The sequence below is a fragment of the Accipiter gentilis genome, chromosome 7 (assembly GCF_929443795.1).
Source record: "Accipiter gentilis chromosome 7, bAccGen1.1, whole genome shotgun sequence".
NCBI classification, from domain to species: domain Eukaryota; kingdom Metazoa; phylum Chordata; class Aves; order Accipitriformes; family Accipitridae; genus Astur; species Astur gentilis.
The window spans coordinates 31,135,259-31,155,290 of NC_064886.1; the positions used below are offsets into that span (position 1 = coordinate 31,135,259).

Sequence of the window (20,032 nt, forward strand, 5' to 3'; positions counted from 1 at the left end):
TCATGTTGTAACCTTCTGAGAATTATTCATAACCTTTGTGTAGGAGGAGTTTCCTTTTAAAAGATAGGCTTTGTAGGTGATTAGTAAGTGGGGGATTTAATTGTTCTATTGGGATAATGGTGTCTGAGAATGGTGGAGAAACTTTGCCAACTGAAAGTCCTCTTTGGAGATTTACCTGAGGGAAGAGTGAGAGGTAGGGAAGATGAGAGGTCGTTGAACCCTTTACCTTCATCCTGCCTGGTGTAGCGTCATCTGATTGTATAGCACGGAGTCCCTACAACTACCTCCAGGCTACAGCTTCAGGTACCCGTGTGCTCCCCGCTCCCCACAAAAAAAGGTCTGAGTAGTATATGAAATTAAAGTTGGGTAGAGATGTAGTTTCCCTGAACGATGACAGTTTTGAGAACTTCATACCGGTATATTTTGTAGCTTGGTGGTCAGACCAACTACCTAGTTAGCACTAAAATTCAGGTTGGAGTCTCCAGGTTGAACGTAATGGAACGGACAGTTTAAAACACTAATTTGCCAGTCTCCAGAGACTTCCCCAATACCTTCCTCTTGGGCTGTTGGATGTTCTTTGGCCGCTTTTTCTTCTCTTTGACTTTAACCAGAATTTACTGCATCTAAAAAACCCCCCAAACATACTTTTTCCCACTAAAAATTTAATCAGAAGTAGCACGCTCTGACAATCTGTGCAAGAGGTGTCTAGTCTTGGCCCGCTGCTTCTCAGCCGTGAGCTCAAAGCCACATGCTTCTTGGTGTGCAGCAACCAGACGGAGGCATTCACAAACACCAACAGCCTCACGTGGAAGGGGCAGAGCGGAGGCCAGAAATACGTGCAGCACCTTGCCTTCTGTAAGTACATCGTGCAGGACTGAGGAGTCTCTGCACGTTTTCCCAAGGGTTTGCCAGAGCGAGAGCGTCGCCTGCTTTCACACGTGGCTGCATCCATCCCCTTTGGTGCTCAGCAGGCCTTGCCAGTACAGGAAAGAGCAGTCTGTGCTTCCATGCACCAACGGGCTTGTGTCCTTCCCAGAGAATTTCATTCATGCTGATTGAGGGAGATACTGTACTCTTTCCTTTAGTTTATTTTACCCTCTTGGTATGCAGAGTATTCTTTGTTAATCTTCTGTATTTATTTAAATGTTAATTGGTCCTTGTTAATTTGGTTTTCTGTGCTGAAAGCCAAGGTCAACAATGAGTCCTTCCATGTTAGCTCTTAGTGTGATTACAAGGTAGTGTAATGCGTCTTGGAAAAAAGTAGCAAGAAACCTTCCCCCTGTTTTTAATGTAACCTCTGTGTTAGGTAGAGGTTTGGAGGTTGAAAGAGAGAGAGAAAATGTATGTTCAACGCAGACTGAAGGGTCTTATTGATTGAAAGGGATTGTTAAATTAAAAGACAGCTGTTTTGAAAGCAAAATATCACTTGACCCCAAAGAGACAGGCAATTGCGGCCCTGGGGTTAGGTATAATAACAACACTGGTTTTGGTATGGGAATACTAACGGTAGGCATGAAAAACAGATTTTATTTATTCTCCCCCCCCCCCACCACCCCCCTTTCACTTCACTGTTTGTATATGCAACTTTCAAACTGCTGCTTTTGTTGCTCTAAGAGCAATCTCTTCTGAGAACACCCTTCTTTTTGGCTGGAATGGCCATTTTATGAGATAAAAGTAAGATTTTTTTCTAAAACAGATTCTGTTCCATGGGGCAAAACAAACAGAGCTATCATAACACTTTAAATAGTAATCAAATATGTTTTTCTGTTTGCCTTCAAAAGGGTGGAAAGGTAACTTGACAAGATGAAAGAAGGAACCAGATTTGTGTATCCCCCCCTTCCCCAGTAACAGGTATAGAGTTTTAGAAAAGACTTCAAGGCAAAAAGAAAAAAGCATAGAATATACTGTTATGGTGTTATTTTTGTCTTTCATTTTTATGACAACTTATTTGTACTTAAAGGAATCTTTCCAAAGAGTTAAGAAGCATCATTAAATAAAGACTGTGAAATGTGCAATATGGCTTATTTATTTAAATGTTAATTGGTCCAACGAACACTTCTAATTAGCTCTATATTTGCTTAGCAAAAAGTTTTACAAATTCCAATTGTGAAAAGCAGCTATTTTGAGCTGGTAAGCATGTTGCAGAATCAGCTATGATTTTTCTATAGTTCTCAGCCCTTGAAGGCACAATTTAATTTTTCATGTATGCATACTAGCAACGGTAAACACTTGCGAGTGTAAAGAACCTTCTTTAATTAGCTGCACAACAATTAAAGGATTCACAAACTAAATTGAACCCTGTCTCTGTGCTTACTAGCTGAATTCTACCACCTGTCACAACAGCACTTTGTTCAATCTGTTATGCAAAATCATTATAGCAATATAGCTGAGGAAAAAAAAAGAGAAAACAGCAATTATTTCTTACTTTTCTCTTGAATGGGTTATTTTGGGTTATACTGATGTCAGGTTCATTGAAGCTAACCTTTTGAAATCTGTAACAGCATAATACTTATATGGCAGGCTTAGAATAGCTAGAAGAATATTTTGTTTTACCCTTTTAAGAGCAAGTGAGGCACATCCTTAAAGTACAGTACTTTCTCTGATCATTTGGAGGAAAAAAACCCTACCAAAACTGTGCTAACTCCTGCAGCAGCCTGTTATTTCTCTTTGTCAGAGAAAAAAAAATAAATGACCAACATCTAATAGTACAACATAGTCTTTTATTATTAAAGCTTGTAAACTAATATGAAAACTAGTTTTAAGAAACGCTGGTTTCCTGGAGTGGGGAGAGATGCACTTTTAGCTTACCTCTTCTGGCTTCTGACATTTGTGATTATTCTTCAACTCTTGAAAATGTACTAGCACAGAAATATAAAACTTGAAAATGCGGGACTTGTGTATGTGTTAACTTTATTTTTTCCTTCTAGCAGGAGTGGTTGAAAATGAAGAAGTTTTTATCTTTACAGAAGAGCCTCGTCTCTCGTTTCGATTGCACCCACTCTCCTAAGCGACCGCAAAGGGCCAGATGCACAAATGCATTGGAAGCCCTGTTGTTCGCCCCAGTTGATAGGAGTCAGGCTCCTACTGCTTCTGGAGACCTGGCTTGGGGTTCTACCAAACTTCAGGCATCACTTAACCCGCTCTGTTTCTCGGCAGGGCGGTGGCGCGGTTAGCCTCCCTGTTCAGTAGCCTGCCTATTGATTTTTGCGTTTAATATAATTGGAGGGCATAGGCAGAAGCTGGAAGCTCGTTCGCAGCAGTGTGAAGGGCCGGCTGCTGGAGGAGGGCTTACTGCTGGGGAGGAGGTGAGCGTGGGGTGAGAAGGATGAGGGCCCACAGCAGTGCCTTTGGTTACCTGCCCAGCTGCTCCTTACTCCAGCTTCTTGCAGGGAGCAGTCAGCTGCACCTCAGCGCACGGACACGTGCTTCTGATGCCGGTTAAAATTCCCAGTGAAACCAGTAGCAGTTTTTCGCTGTGTAAGGAGTATGAGGCTGCATTTAGTGAAGAAGACCTGTTTACATTTCTCTTTATTCTGCTGTGACAGCTGACAGGAATGCGCGCATCGCTGCCAGCTTTCATGCTGGAGAGGTACAGGTACATTTTGTGCATACGCTCACCATAGCTGAGGAGCTGAAAGTTAAGCTGCCTGCTGACAGTTTCCTGAAATCATATCAATAACATATTGTTAGCTCTTGTGATTGAAGCTAAAAGAGTCTGCTGTTGGATAAAAGATACATGATACGGGCATTTCATAAGCTGGGAATATAAATGAATAACTCTGCTCATTCACAGTACTTACATTTTTTACAGTATAATTTTTATACCATTGTCATTTTACAACATGTTTGGAAAATCCAGAAAGAGAATAAAGAAGTCCTTTAGAAACATAGTGATTTTTATTTTTATTTTTTTTTGTAAAAAAAGTCACTAGGAAAATAAAAGTCAACAACGAAAAAGTGAGAAAGGACTTCTTTTTTTGTGACTTTATTAAAAAAAAAAAAAAAAGAAGAAAAGGAAACTACCAGGAAGCCTGATACTTTGATTAAATATGACTTAAATTCTTAGCTAGTTTTGCACTGAAGTATGAGAAGCCACAATTTGCTATACAGATCCCCTTCTTGCTTTCTCACATCAAACAGGAATAGCTGATCCATTCAAAAGTAGAAAGTGAAGGAGATGAAAATCCTTTTAATTAGAAAGAGAGATACAACAATCTCTGTAAGTGTAGGTACAAGGTGCCGGAAATCAGGACAACAGAAAAATGAGTTTCTGCTTGGGCAACTGAAGCAATACAGAGGTTTAGTGTCGGAACTCCTGAAGGCTCTCAGCTTTGGGGCTTTTGGTGTTCAGTCCTGTACAACAAGGAGCACTTTGATGTCCTATTGCAAGTAGTGGGAACCCACTCACTGCCTCCCATGGCTGGGTGCTTGAAACTGAACTACCAAGTCTTTCCCCCTCCTTTTGTCTGGCTTTGTATTTTGCTGAAAGTACCTAGATTCACACAGGTTTGCAGCAATGTAAATTAACATGGAGTGAAGTTTTACGTGAGCTGGAGAAAGTGAACACAAACTGCTCATTTGCACAGGCTCTTCAAGAGACTTGAAATAGTTTCACTGAGAGTTAGTCATGTTTATTTGCACATTGTATCGAAAACTCTTGCAGTAAAGCACTCCCTGTTAGTCCCTGGTCCTTCTGATAACAACTCTCAGCTGCTCTCAGCCTGCCATGGGACTGAAGTCTCCAGGGATCCTGTCAGTCACTCGAAGGAGCTTGGTCAGAGCTGTACGTGGCCGGAGCTGTCTGTTAAGGATATATTACAGTTAGCCGAGTCCATCTCCCAGCTGACTTTGCAACTGTAATTGAACTTGCCAGGGTCTGTCATCCTGTGATTGCGTTTATCAGACTTTCTTTGTCAGCTTTGTTGCCGTTCACCTATCAACCACGATAGGTTGTCTTTTCAGCCAAGGGCCCAGAATGTTGCAATTAACATCAAAATTATTTAAAGGATTTTTATCCTGCAGATAGATTTGAAATATGTTATTGTATTTTCATAGCATTCGTCATCCCCTGCATTCATCTATCTGCTATGTGTCTGCCAAGTTCTCAGTGCCCTTTTTATTAATGATCAAAGCTATTGTGCCCAGATAAAACAGGGGTGCCCAAACAGCAATCGGTGCTCAGCTTGTTGGGATCCTGATGGTCACGCTGCCATTGCATCTAAACATACGTACTGCTTTACCATAATCAGTGCTTCCATCTATGCTTCCTTCAACATATGCACTACGTAGCCATTCCCTTTCCTGTTTTTGATCATGCAGCGCAATGGTAGGAGGAGATTCTCTGTTTACTTCACAGGTTGTACCTTACTGCATTCAAGAGTACTGCAAAGATGTGACCCTTTTTTATGGTCACTTGTGTGACATCATCGTTATTTCCTTGGCTTAATTGCAGAACTGTTACGACTGTTTTGCGCCATCATTCAGAGGAAGAGGCAGGGTTATTGTGAGGCAAAACAATCTCACTCTGACAGGTAGAGATAATTTATTAAGCAGCTGGGGAAATACAGGGAAATACTCTTAAGTCAGTTACTTTCAGTATAGACATTCCTGTTTGGGTTGTCTTCCAGCTCAAGAAGCCATCCAAAAGAACAGTGTGAGTAGCAGTATTGCAGATGTATTTTTTTGCTTCTCTAAAATGACAGTGTGAAAAAGAGCATGTTTTCTGAATATTTTCTGACCTTGGGGTAGATACAGTTATAGCCATTGCAAAATCAAGCTGTCGGTGTGCACAGCGACTGCTAACCACACCCTTTTAAGTCTAAACCACTTATCTCAGTGTGAAAGCATCATAGGAGGTACGAGGTGGCTTCTAGAGTTACTGGCTCTGCTCTTGTGTTCGTGACAGTGATCAATTAATAAAGTTAAATGACAGCAGCAGTAATATATCATATCAGTAAAAGTGTGCACAGACCAGAACACCGAAGGATAAAGGAGATTAGTGTCTTTTAGCGTTTCATTTTTCCTGAGTGATAATTAAGTATATTTTTTCTATCCTTAGTCTAAGTTTGTGTTGTGTTTCCTCATCTGTCTTTTCCCACTTAATTCTGCAAGGATTTCACTCTTTCTACTTTTTTTGGAGACCACAAACACAAGGAGCATTCTGAGCAATGTTTGTTCTATTTTTCCCGCATCCACCTGCCTCCCAGCATCCCTGCCTCTTTCAGCTGTGTGTTTTACTCTGTCTAATTCCACTGAAACTGGGGCTTTCTCAACATTATCCTTTTCCTGGAAATTAGTATTAAAAATAACTCATTGAAGCCACTTGTATCTAAGAATCACTATGACCCTCTAAATTATGGCTTTTCTGTTTGCCACCAAGTCCATGTGTTATAGGGAGAGGAAAAATAAATCAGTTGGGTTGAGGGAAGAAAGGAGAGAAGACAGAAATTGGAGGTAGAAGGGCTTAACAGCCAAGAATCTCAGTTATTAAAAACCAAAATAACTCTCCATAGTATTTTAACCAAAAAATTTTATGCTGACAGGTCTGTCATGAATTAAAAAGTCCACTCTTTTCAGCAGTCAATTATGTTTGACAGAAGAAAGCTATCTGGCATACTGGACTAAGCAATGGGAGTCAAGAGTTCTGGACTCTGTCCCTGGCTTCTTTACAGAGGATGAGCCATCTATTTAAGTCAAGATACAGGGCGAGCTTTTTCCTAAATGAGATGTGGAAATGACCAGTTAGGGATACTCATTTCTACAGTGCTGAAATTCTGAACAATTCGGTCCCTTTCCAGCCTTGGAATCTTTTTTGGGTGCACTGAAATTGGGCAAGTTGCTTTGGAGTTTCTAACTGTTTGCATTTACATTATATTAAGATGTGCCCAGCAAAGAAACATGCAGAAAATGTCTTCCTATTCTCTCTCATTGTGTTGACCACAGTATGCTTCAGTGACCCACAATGCTGGGGAACTTTACAGGTATTCTGTATGGGGTATGAACTGGTGGGAATTACTGCTGGGGACATTTCAGCAGCGTGCTGGGGCAAAAGGAGGAGCTTAACTCTTCCCAGGTACGTAGTGTGGCCCTTTATGCTTTTCATGTGTGGGGGGACTTTTTTTATGTTGGTTTCTCTTAAATATACTGACCTTGAAGAATGGCATAATTTAACTTTTCATTATCTCTATATTCTTTCCTCTCCTTTGTTCCCAGTTCAATGTCATTAGAAGTAAAATAAATGCAGTTGTAGTATATATGTACTTTGAGAGTATGTACTGTCACATATGCTCTCTTTCATGTGCAACAGGTTTAATGTATTAATCTTTCTTTTTCCTTTTGACCAATATTAAAACATTTACTTGGGCACATAGTTTCTGTGTTGATGTCATCACAGGTAGCCCATATGTTTAGTGATGCATTGTTTTGTCTACTGTCTAACTCAGTAGTATGCGATTTAGAGCATCCTTAATTATCCTACAAACCATTCTGTGATAATGAAATCAAACATGGTGTAGACTTGGCTGACATCTCTGTGATATTGTTTGGCATAGCACATATTTCAGTTTCAAATATAAATTGGTTACTGCTTTTTCAAAATATGCACTCTATTAATTAAATCTATACTTGAGATATCCCCCACCCCCCCAAGCTGTTATAAGTATTCCCTTTTTCCTTGTTCTGTATGCAGATAGGCTTGGGTATGGACTCTCTAATTTGACAGAAAAGAGGCTAACCTTGTGGTCTTTGTTAAGTCCTAAAACTAGAGTTGAGTGTGCAGTGTCTTTCCATATAACTAGGCCTTTTGTTCCACTACAGAAAATTACTTAATTTGTTAGAGAGCTTTTTTGTTTTAAAGGTTTAACTGTAACAGTCTTTACCTAATAGACCTGGGATTGCAGGGAGGTGATTAATGTGAATTAAAGGATCTCTGTGACATAGGACTAAAGGACAGAATTACTTTGTTGTTTTTGTTGGCAATCCCACTTGTGCAATTTCATTTCTCCCCAAACCAGATTTCCAGCATATTGCGTAAAGTTGAAGAAAAAGTCTAATTGGACCATGTACTTCTTTATTCAGGGATGTTCTGTTTATGCATTTTCATTGGGAATGTGTGTCTTTGTCCCTTGAAATCCATCTATTTATTGCAGTGACACCTACTGCTGAGAGAGCTGATCCGCAACAGGATCGGTTACTGTTAAACTTGGCCAACAAGCAGTTCGTGACTCAACCAGCAGATGTTTCTGTGGCTCAGGTCAAAGGGAACTTATGGACTCGGGTTTTTTTTGCTTTACTCCTAGCATTAAGTGCCAGGAAAGTCAACGCTAGGTACAGACAGTTGACCCGACCAGTAGCAGGAGGAACTGAACTAGGGCCCTGAGGATCTGCAAAGACCAAAGCATTTGTCTGTTGAGCCACTGTGCTGGCTACAGTCCAACAGTTTCAGACAACTGACTATCTGATTGCATGCCTGGATTTTAGTAATGATTTTACGTACTTATTTGATGATTTGTATCCAAGCTTATGCTTCTGACAGGTGCCCTTGTGAACAAAATCTTGCTGGTCTATTGCATGTGAGGATTTCACAATCAATTATACTTGGATCTTTGGGACATATGTGCGTTTTACATTATATTTAGTTGTGCACAAAATCTAAGTCTAAGCTTTTGTGAAATGAAAATAAAATCATCAACCCAGCATTACAGTTTTGGATTTAAATTGTTTCAAACTGTGATTTGAGTTCTGTGGTCTTAACTCTTTTTCTTGATCTCTTTGTAATTGTTAAGGGGGCCTGATCATCCTGTCCTCACCCAGCTGAAATGCACTGCTTATTTGGAACTTGCCTGTGTGAGGAATGTGGAATTAATAGGGTCAACATTATGTATATTTTAATATTATATAATGAGTTAGAATATTACAGACTTCCAGAGCGGTACAGTGTCCTCAGATGAGAAGAGAAGGTTCGGAGCCCATTTCATGCTGTAAAAATGACAAAAAATGAAATCATAAATATGCTTTGCAAAGTCTTCCAGGCATTTTATTATTTTATTTGTACTGGGTGATACTAACATGGATTGTTAAAAGCTTAATTTTAAGGTTTCTTCAATCTGACATGGATGCCAGTTAGATTAATTGAAGTGACTGATCAGATAGGAGCTGCAGGAGATTGGTCAAATTGCAGAGAGTTTAATCAGTTGTATACATTCCAAATTACATGAAAATAACAAATTTACTTTTAAAAATGCTGTTTCTAAAGTATCAGAAGCTTTAGTTTAACAAAGCATTCCACAAATCAGGCTCCCATTTGAATTTTCATATCACTCTTATCTTTACTTTTGTCATCAGGAGAACACTAGGGAAAAAAAAAAAAAAAACAGTAAAATGAGAATCAATGCTTATAAGCTAAAAAATAATGATCCCAGATGCAACCAGTGCCTGGAAAAAAAAGCAGGATTTTTTTTTTTTTTTTTTTTTTTTAATCTACTGAACTTTCAGTACCAATTATTTATCTTTCTCTTCTTTGGATCTGACTTCTTAAGTATATGCAAGTGAAATAGAATAAATAAGAAGGAAAACAGATTTTGCTAAGTCACATGCAAAGTAGCAATAAATCAAACAGCTTGTCTGCATTCTTCTAATCTTTCTATTCTAATCTGTGAGTGAGATTTATAAATGACCTCTCCTCTCCTCTCTGCTCGTCTTCCTAGATTGTGATCACAAAACAGTTCACAGCCCTCCACTCCATGGGTGCTACCAACCAAAGACTGTTCTGGTGATTTATCTTCTGCTGATCAGTTATCAGTCTGAAACGCTGTGCTAGCTAGAAAGTACCTTACAGATGTAACAGGTATTTTAGAAAGCAACTATTTTCTCAATCCAGAGTGAAAGCACTACAGCCTCGGCAAACAATTTTCTGTCCGCTAATGACTTTTGAAACTTCAAAATCCCTCCACTAACCCGTCTTTAAGACATAAAAACTGTTGTGGAATGAGTTGGCTCTGTTGTTACTAAAGGAGCACTTTGTTTTGGAATCAATAAGCAGCTTGTTTAAATATCAGCACTACAAAGCAGCTATAGTTTTGTCAGATGCCTTCCCTGCTCCCCGCTGCGTGGTCTCACGGCGGCTGGGTGCTGGAAGATGGGTGTCTGCATGAGGCTCCAGCCCCGACCCTGGGTGCCTCGCTGGGACTGCGGGAACTGGTCAGCACAGGATCACCCAGTACTTTGTACATACCATGTTCGAGTGGTGCTTTGCCCCAGTTTTTAATAGAAACTACATATGCTTTGCAGTGACTGTGAAACTTAAATGTGGTAAAGTGACTAACAGTAATAACACGTTACCAAGTTGGCCTTAACAATATCTAAATAATAACAAATAGATAGGACACATTACCTGTGGGCCAACTTTTTTTTTTTTTAAGACATTCTGTTCCACTCCAGAAACCGTGTATTTCCCTAATATAATTATATTATACCCCAAGGAGCGGGACACCTACTTAACCAACAAAAAAAAAAAAAAAAAAAGGAAAAATCCAGTGAACTCGATGCAGTTACTCTATTTTACATAAGTAATGAGAATAGGATCTGGCCTAATGTTTATTTCAATTTATCAGATTGGATAATGCTGTCCTGGTGGCATTAAATACAGCTGATCTCTCCCCGCCACTTCCATGCACACGTTTTTGTTAAAATTTAATTATTTACCTCTATGTCTCTTAGTATTGCCTACAAATCAGTCAAAGAAGAGTAGGTCATCTATATTGCCCTACTGTTTATATATTAATCATCTGGCAAATAAACTGCTCGGTATCCTACCCACCTCAGTAATATTTGTGATGTAATTTGTTTGGATGCCCAAATGTCACCAGCGTTGATTGTAAGAGATGAAAAAAATGTACTTGCTCAGCACACCAAGCTCTGGGCTAAAATGTAAGCATGAAATCTCTGGTTTATTTTTGTAATAATGTTTACAGCTGTTTAATGACCCTGAAAGGGTTCAGTAGTCTGGTGTTCTGTATTTCTTAACAGGAGTGTATTATGCTTATAACAGCCTTAGTTAAACTGTTTCAGCTACAACAATAAGAACAATATTTAATAAAAATTCAATATGTATTCTGAAGTTTCTCAGCGATACCTGTTTATGAGTTGCTAAGAACTGAAGCAGTCTGTATTGGAGTATTTAGAATTTGTCAATGGACCACAAGATAATGTAGATACATGTGAATTTTTCTAGCTGGAAAGATAAATACCAGGTCTATATTCTGAAAGCATAAGTAACAGTGTGCGTAACTCTAACTGTTCAGAGGATCAGGGCCAGAGTGAGCTTGTCGTGTAAACACGTGAGCTTGTAAAGCATTACTTTGCTTACTGAACTGTAAATCTTTTAACTAACCTAATCTAAGCTATAATAACAGCACAACAGTGTTTTTAAAATGACTGTTTTCTCTACAGCAGTGAAAAGGGAAATGCTTTAGTGCGTGTGTCCAGTAGGAATGAACAGGTGTAAATAAGAACTGGATTTGGTCCATCTGTTTACAAAGGTAACAGGTGTGTGCATGCACATAGGTGTATATCTACAGATGTGCGTGTGTCTGTATAGGCTTACATGTGTGTGTAGGCATATATTTATATTTAAACTTTTTAATTCTATTAGCCATCTTTTTTTTCCCCTCTGTTTCCAGCAAAAGGAAGCTGAGCTTCTCATATTACATTAATGTAGTTGTGATGACAGGCATTTCTGGTGTCATAATTGGTTTTAAATTCCAGTAATCCATTTCAAATAGTTAAATAAAATCTGTGTGTTCAATTGAAACGGCTAAAGTCAGAACTTGCGTTATTGATATCACAGGAAATAGTCTTGAGGGCAAAAATGTGAGTGAAATCAAAATAACTATTAGTATCATCAAAGGGACGTGAATGTCTCACTGTACCTTCATGTGGGAGATGAGAGAGTATTTTTATAATATATGTACCCAGTTGTGAATTTCATAAGCCGAGTACCCTCCTCGTAGAAATAGGAAACTGCACGCCCGACACATTAAATGGCTGTCCTCTGATGGTTTGCTTCTTGCTGAGGGACCACTCCTGCCCTGCCCTGTGCAGTATAAACCAAGCTGCTTTCTGGCCTGTGCATATGTAGCAGGGTGAGGATTGAGCTTTCTGGCTGGAGCAGCTCACTTGGGCAAGAGCTGAGCGTTTGTTTAGGTTAGGAAGGGCAGCCCGCAAACCACTCATGATACCAACAAGCTCTGTACAGTGCCACGTCTTGGGGAATGCTGTCTTTGCAAAACATTTGAGATAATTAAAGGTCAAAAATTTACAACGTAAATTTCCACAAACATATTTTGAATTTTTTAACAATCTCAAATTTGATTTGCAGTTGATTTTGTAAACATATGTTAACTACAGAGAACATTGTGTGAGTTCCCAGTGTGAGTGAGGGGAAAACATTCTGTGTTTTCCTTAGAAGAGAGATCAGAATCATGAAAATAATGTAATAGACTATATAGTTAAAAACTGAACGCTAGACATTTTCCCTCCCATGAAGCATCACAGCAGCACTTACAATTTCCAGATTTTTTTATTTTTGAATACGTGCTGGTTTGGTTTGGGGAGGCAAAAAGGGCAGGTCGTAATCAAGAAAGATGTTATGAAAAATATTTTGTCAAAACACTTGAAACTATAAACTGGTTATCTGTTAAAAGGTAAATTTCAACGAAGTCCATTCAGGTGGCGTTTTTTTTTTAGTGGTCTTGGCATTTGGTTGTTGGGGCAGAATGGATACAGTAAAATTGCACTTCAGGCCAGTGTGAGGAGGATGGTTGCGTCTATAGGGAAATCCGTGGAGAGGCGGAAGGACTGCACAGCTGTGGGCATGCCTGTGATGCAGAAGCACCCCTGCATCTCTTGGGAGTTGTGGAGAGCAGCCAGACCCTGAGAGGGTCCTAGCCGACGGGAACAGGCTGCGCAATGACCACCATGACGCCAAGGTGGTGGGGACCTTGAACTGCAAGGCCTGAAGCAAGAGGCTCACTGGGGAATGAAAGCCCCTTACCCCACCTGGTGTAACCCTGTCTGGTCATAGATCTAGACAGGAATGATGGATAAAGAGGGAGAGAATGAAATTGCTAATTTTTTTTAGAGAAATTAGGCAAATTAGGTTGGGTTATCTAATTCATAGTGGAATGATGGATGAGGAGGAGTTTTATTTCTGTCTTGCATGTGGATACAAGATGAGATTTTGGAAGGTTTTTCTGCGAATGGGCTGAAGAATATTGAGAGTCTGATTTATGTGAGAGCCGAACAGTAGCAGGGTCCTTGTGTTCCTTAATGCAGTAACCAGGAATTGCTGGAGAAATTTCACATGGCAGTACTTTGAATGCCATGGTTATACTTTGCAATGAAACCAGGTAGGAGTGACGAAAACAAGAGACAATTCAGAGGCAGGAACAGGACTACGAGAAGCTGGGGCAGGTGTGGGTGGGAATACAGTTTAAGCGAAGAACTGTAGCATCTTGAGATTGTGGTAGCTGGATCCTGGAAACTGAACAGCTAATCAGAGTATGTGGCATTCAGAGGTGGTTATTTCTCACTAAGTAGAGGCTTTGCTGACCTTTCTGAATATTTCATCAAAAATGTATAAAATGTCCATGGCCAAAAGATCAATGTCTGTGGGTCTGGCTCCCCAGACTTGATCCAAAATTATTAGTTTTTAAATGAAAAATTATGGGTTTGGTCTTCCTCTTGATTTTTTTTTTTTTTCTTTGACTCGTCCTATATTCTACATTGTATGTGTCTGTGTGTTTGTGGGAGACAGAAAATACCAAAAAAAAAAAAAAAAAAAAATTAGAAAAAATTATCATGTTCCAACTACAACTGCTGTTGTTACTTTATTGAAATTATCTTTGAAAAAAAGCCACAGAATAACTTAAAATCTTAAACACAACTCCCTCTCCCCTTGCCAATTCAAATAACCATACGTTTGAACTGATGCTTAGGGTTAGACATCAGAATTAATAAACTCCACTGGGATCTGTCAGCATTTCCAAACTTTGATAGAGCATAAAACGCTAAAATCAACTTCCCAAACCTTCCTGAGTATGTAAAGGCACGAGTTCCCATTGAGGTCAATTGAATAAATGAAACTTAGACTGCATTTTTCAAGCTGTGATAGAATAATGACAATTCACAAAGACTTTTCTAAACCTTCTTCAATATATGTATGTGTCCGTACATGCAATGCATTTCTTGAATTTTTATGTTCTTGTTTGCAAACATGCCTTGTTTAAGCACAGTGAGGAGAAACAACACCTGTGGTATGTGGAATCCAGACAGAAAATAAATTCTGGTTTGGGGGGGTTTCTTGTGGGTTTTTTTTTTTTGGGGGGGGGGGGGGGGGAAGTATTTGGATTTTTTTTTAGGAAGCACATAGGCAGACATTCAAAATCTCAGTCAACTTCAGGCAATGGCAGGCCTAAGCACTACAACTCTCAGATGTTTAGCTAATCCTTTTGAACATGAAATTTGGTTTGTTTCAAAACTTAAGCAAACTTTCAAAAATTAAAAAAAAAAAAAGTGTTTGTATGTACCCACATTTTGAATAATTGTTATCTGCTGCACAGAAAACTTGCATGGAAACCAAGAATTTTATTTGTTTACTACATGGCCTTGGGTGAACACCTGGCTTGACTATGTTCCCCTACCTTTGGAAATCAGACGCTGCAAGTTAAACTTAAGTGCAGTCCTGTAGCTTATAGGTATAAGGCTTTTCCTTTTATATACTTGATCTCATTAGCATTTTTCTAAATAATAACATTGACAGTATGTAAGTAATGGGTCCCCAACATGAAACCTGAATCTAAGCACTGTTAAACTTTGAAAAAGATGTGCTTAACATCTGAGCAAAATTTTGTAGCTCATGTTCATCTTTAATACACGTGAATATGTACTTCTCCCTTACAAGATCTGCATTGTATCACAACTTCAGTCATCCTGTGGAGGACCAAATAGGTCTCCTCTTGGAGACCACCCATGCTTTTTTTTTTAGGCCCTGATCCTTCAAATACTTAAGTGTGTGTGGAACTTTGCTTTCAAGGGTCACTCTTTGAAGCCTACTGGACTACTCCCATGAGTGCAATTACATGCATTTTAAATATGTGCCAGATTTGGGCCTCAAATTGTCTAGCAAGTGGTCACTATAAAGCCACGTGAGGAACAGCATCCACCTGCAGTGTGCCTGTAGCCTTTGTAGACAGCATAGCAAGTAAATGATTTTGGCTAAAGCCAAACAGAAAGTTGACCAAATTAATTATTCGATAATGTATAGAATTCCATAATTTTATTAGTGAATAAAGTGTCAAATCACTCCACTGAGCAACACAGATCCTAATTATGTTCTAGTATAACCTTATAGCATCATATAGTTCGAGAGTTATTAATGTAAAACTTTATATTTTAAATAGAATTTTATAGATACATTATTTCTGAATAGAGTAGAGAAATGGCAAGGATTGAAGATTATTGTGGACAATTATGCAGACCAGAACAGAGCACTTGTGTTTAACAAACAGCTTTGAATTCTAATTTTCTGCAATATACATAGTGTAGGTACAATTTGTAGTCATTACGGTGTATTAGGAAAGTTATTAAAATTCTTAAACTTGTTGAGGCTTTCCACAACACCTTCCCCAGATTTTAATTGGTTTTATCTAGTTCCATAAGAGAGCTCTTTAAAACAAATCAAAGTGCCTTAAATCACATGTCTTACCCATTGAAGGACAGAGATATTCTTTCTATAATCTGGCAAGTTTTCCTAAGAACTGAAATCTGAAGGTTCTCAATGATGAATTAAAAGACTTGACAGAAGATAATTTATGTGCCTTTTGATGGGCTCCGTTTCAAAATGACAAAATAACAATATTTTGTAACAGAAGGGTTAAATCTTAATCTCAGAGGTTTACAAAGCTGCTAGTCGCAGTCTCCTTAAAATTTAATATACCTCGTTAATGCTTACTTGCAAACACTGAAGGATTTTTATGATTATAATCATGTGTTACAGCACCTAGTACTGTTTCTAAGCAGCATACTAATCAGCTTAATGAGATATTACTGCACTTTTTGTTGACTAAAGCAAAATCCCTTTTATTGTTCTAAAGCTTGTCCTTTACTTTATTTTTTCCCAAAACATTATCTTGTTTTATTGTACACCAGTAAATATCATACTATCGTTTTTTTGTCAAATCATAAAACTATCTTTCTCATTGTAGAATGTGTAATATATTGAATATGGTTAATGGAACTGAAAGTTACAAATGGGTTTCTATTTTTGTTTTTGTTTTTTTTTTGTTTTTTTTTTTCCTGGCTTTTCTAATGGAAATAGGAGAGATGCATAACATTTCTTTTTCTATAGATTTAGAAATGTAAACAGGTGCAATTTCACAAGAAGACAGACAAGGGAGGTGGTAAAAGCCTTTGCCCCTTCCATAATAATTAGATTTTGAAATTTTAGCGTATTTTAAAATAGTAATTAATGGTTATTGGTAAACATGCAGAATGATGAAAGCACACGTATGATCAAAATTGTGTAGCACAGTTGGCATTTAATACACTTTTTATTGTTTTTACACTAATTCCTTTGCTTTATTTTGGGTAGGTAAAACATAAAATGCAAATTGTACGTCAGTGATTCAATGCTTGTAACTCTTTCACAGTCTGAATCTAAAATATCTTCTGATTTTCAGAGATGGAGGAAGCTAGTTTGTGCCTTGGTGTTTCTTCAGCTGTTCCAGAAGCTGACGCCCATCTCAACAGCACCATACTCAATGGGCAGTATTCAATGAGCCAGAAGCTGCACCAGATCACTTCCCAGCTCAGCCATGCCTTCCCAGAGCTCCAGAACAGGCAGAATCCAGAGGAGAAGGCATCAGCGCCGCTAGAAGACAAAAGCCACGTGTCCATCGCAAACCAGCCCATCAGCAGTCAGATGGCACTGTTGGCAAACCAGCTCAATAGAGAGGTTGACACCAGTTTGAATGGGCGTGTGGATCTGCAGCAGTTCTTGAATGGGCAAAACCTAGGGATTATGTCTCAGATGAGCGATATAGAGGATGATGCCAGGAAAAACAGAAAGTACCCCTGTCCCCTCTGTGGGAAACGCTTTCGATTTAACAGCATCCTGTCACTACACATGCGAACTCACACTGGAGAGAAACCATTTAAGTGTCCATACTGTGACCACAGAGCAGCTCAAAAAGGCAACCTGAAGATACACCTGCGTACTCATAAGCTTGGGAACCTTGGCAAAGGTCGTGGAAGAGTCCGAGAAGAAAACAGACTTTTACATGAGCTGGAGGAGAGAGCGATTCTTCGGGACAAACAGATGAAGAGCAGCCTCTTGCAGCCACGACCTGATGTGAAAGCACAGCAGCACACCCAGCCAATGCCTCTCGCAAACTGTAACTTGTCTCTGCCAGCTAATCACAGCACACCTGATATTTCAAACCCTGTTCCCTCTCCAAAGCCAGTCAGTGTCCAGGAAGAAGTTGTTGCTCAGACAGCCGGGTTCAGGTGCACATTTTGCAAAGGCAAGTTTAAGAAGCGAGAAGAGCTGGACAGGCACATAAGGATCCTGCACAAGCCTTACAAGTGCACCCTGTGCGACTTTGCCGCCTCACAGGAGGAGGAGCTGATTAGCCATGTGGAGAAGGCTCATATAACTGCAGAGTCAGCACAAGGCCAGGGCTCCAACGGGAATGGGGAGCAATCCACCAATGAGTTCCGATGCGAGGTCTGTGGCCAAGTCTTTAGCCAAGCCTGGTTCCTAAAAGGCCACATGAGAAAGCACAAGGATTCCTTTGAACACTGCTGTCAGATCTGTGGGAGGCGATTCAAAGAACCTTGGTTTCTTAAAAATCACATGAAAGTTCACCTGAATAAGTTATCTGTAAAGAACAAATCTCCTAATGATCCCGAAGTACCTGTCTCCATCAGCAGCATGTCCCAGGAAGCTCATGCAAACTTATATTCAAGATATCTGTCCTGTTTGCAGAGTGGGTTTCTTCCTCCCGACAAAGCGAGTTTAAGTGAACAAAATCAAATCTATAACAAAGGAGAGATGCCCATGAAAGAGAAAGAAGTCTTGGGGAAGCTCCTTTCACCCATTTCTGGCATTGGCCACAGTATTGCTGAAGGGGATAAACATTCTTTATTGGGCTGTCTCAATCTGGTGCCTCCTCTGAAATCCAGCTGTATAGAAAGGTTACAAGCTGCTGCCAAAGCGGCAGAGATGGATCCAGTAAACAGCTATCAGGCCTGGCAGCTTATGGCAAGGGGAATGGCCATGGAACATGGCTTTTTGTCTAAAGAGCAGCAGATACAGCGCAGCCATGAAGACACTTTGGCAAATGCTGGAGTTATGTTTGATAAGGAGAAGCGGGAGTATGTGTTAGTAGGAGCAGATGGCTCTAAGCAGAAAATGCCTGCTGATTTGGTTCACAGCACTAAAATGGGCAATCAGAGAGACTTGCCAAACAAACTAGACCCTTTAGAAGGCAGTAGAGATTTTTTGTCACATGGTATGAACCAGGGACTCGATTACAACTTACAAAGTCATGGAAACGTAAAAGAAAAGCCAACTGAATGCCCAGACTGCGGAAGGGTTTTTAGAACGTACCACCAAGTGGTCGTTCACTCCAGGGTCCACAAAAGAGACAGGAAAGGAGAAGATGAAATAATTCAAGGTAGTCTTGATGAGCGACGTGGGTCTGGAAGTGATCAAGAGTCTCAGTCTGTCAGCAGGTCGACAACACCAGGGTCCTCTAACATTACTGAAGAAAGTGGAGTAGGTGGGGGTCTCTCGCAGACGGGGAGTGCCCAGGAGGACAGCCCACATCCTTCCTCACCCTCCTCTTCAGGTATGATAACTTCTCCTTCCCTCTCTGCACTGAAAGCTTCCTAACTGTATTTGAAATCACAGCAGCGAAGTAGTTTATGCATTCTCTTGTTAGGTCATTTCCTAGCAGTCCACAGGGACGTGGTGTTATATGCCAGAACATCTGTGTTTGGGTTCCCGCAATGCCTTTGAGGTTAATTCTCAGCTCACCCTTTTCTCCACTCCAAGGGCAGGTTTCCTAGCCTTTCAGCTGTCACCTCCGCCACCCCACTGGCAGCAGTGTGCAGGGTCGGTACAGTCACCAATGGCAATGTCGCTTCCAGGGCCTCTTCTCCAGGTTTTGGAAGGTGGTTTGGTTTTTTTGTTTTGTTTTGTTGGGTTTTTTTTTTCTCCTCTTCTGTTCATGGTGTCTCTCTTGCAGATCTTTCCGTGTCCTCCATGTAAAAGGGTGAGGAAAGAGGCCTTCTTTGAGCTATAGTTCAAAGAAATAGGATTAATAAACAGCGTGTTGGCTAACCTCTCTGATTACCCTTATTCCCACAACCGTATCAATTACCTAGCTGAGATATGTACTTGTACTTGGCCACTGCACTGATTAAAAAGAGATTCAAAAATACAAATTAGTAACTTTTTGACAATCTTTTAACTTATGTGCACATTTTAACATATATGAAGCCTTCTGCTTAATTCGCATCTATTTGAAAGTACAAGAAAAATAGAAATTGGACTGAAACATTTTAATTGCATTGTATGTCATGTTAACTTGCTGTGTATAAAATAGCAAAGCAGATAATATTTCATTGGAGATGTCTATAAAATATTGAGCTTCCTGGTACAATTTTTAAAGTTACTAGCCTATGACTGCTGAAATAAAATCTCCCAAGTAATAACAGGTAAGATTTCTGGCCTCATGTATATTTCCAAAGTCACTTACTAATGGATAGTAAATTGAAAGTTATATCTTCAGCCCTTTATAAAGAAAGCACCTCACTAATACTGTAATCATTCTGCAAGCCTAACAACAGAGGAAATCATGCCATAACAAATACTCTGTTACTAATGGCAACATTGATTTCTGCAATCAGCCATTAAGTCTAGAAAATGAAAGACAGTTTGAGGTACCTTAAGGCATTACATTGCCCACTG

At 39.6% G+C, this 20,032-nt stretch overlaps 1 protein-coding gene across 13 annotated transcripts in view; it reads left to right on the forward strand.

The window, feature by feature from the left end:
- Positions 1–20,032, forward strand: part of ZNF536 (zinc finger protein 536) — a 354,101-nt gene that overhangs the window by 145,462 nt on the left and 188,607 nt on the right. For 12 of the 13 annotated variants that reach the window (XM_049806413.1, XM_049806411.1, XM_049806421.1 and 9 more), the window contains one exon: positions 16,737–18,908. In XM_049806413.1, coding sequence (XP_049662370.1) covers positions 16,739–18,908 — 2,170 coding nt within the window. In that variant the 5' untranslated portion in view covers positions 16,737–16,738. Of the gene's footprint in view, positions 1–2,811; positions 3,590–16,736; positions 18,909–20,032 lie in introns of those variants that run through there. The other variant, XM_049806420.1, reaches the window with a different exon arrangement.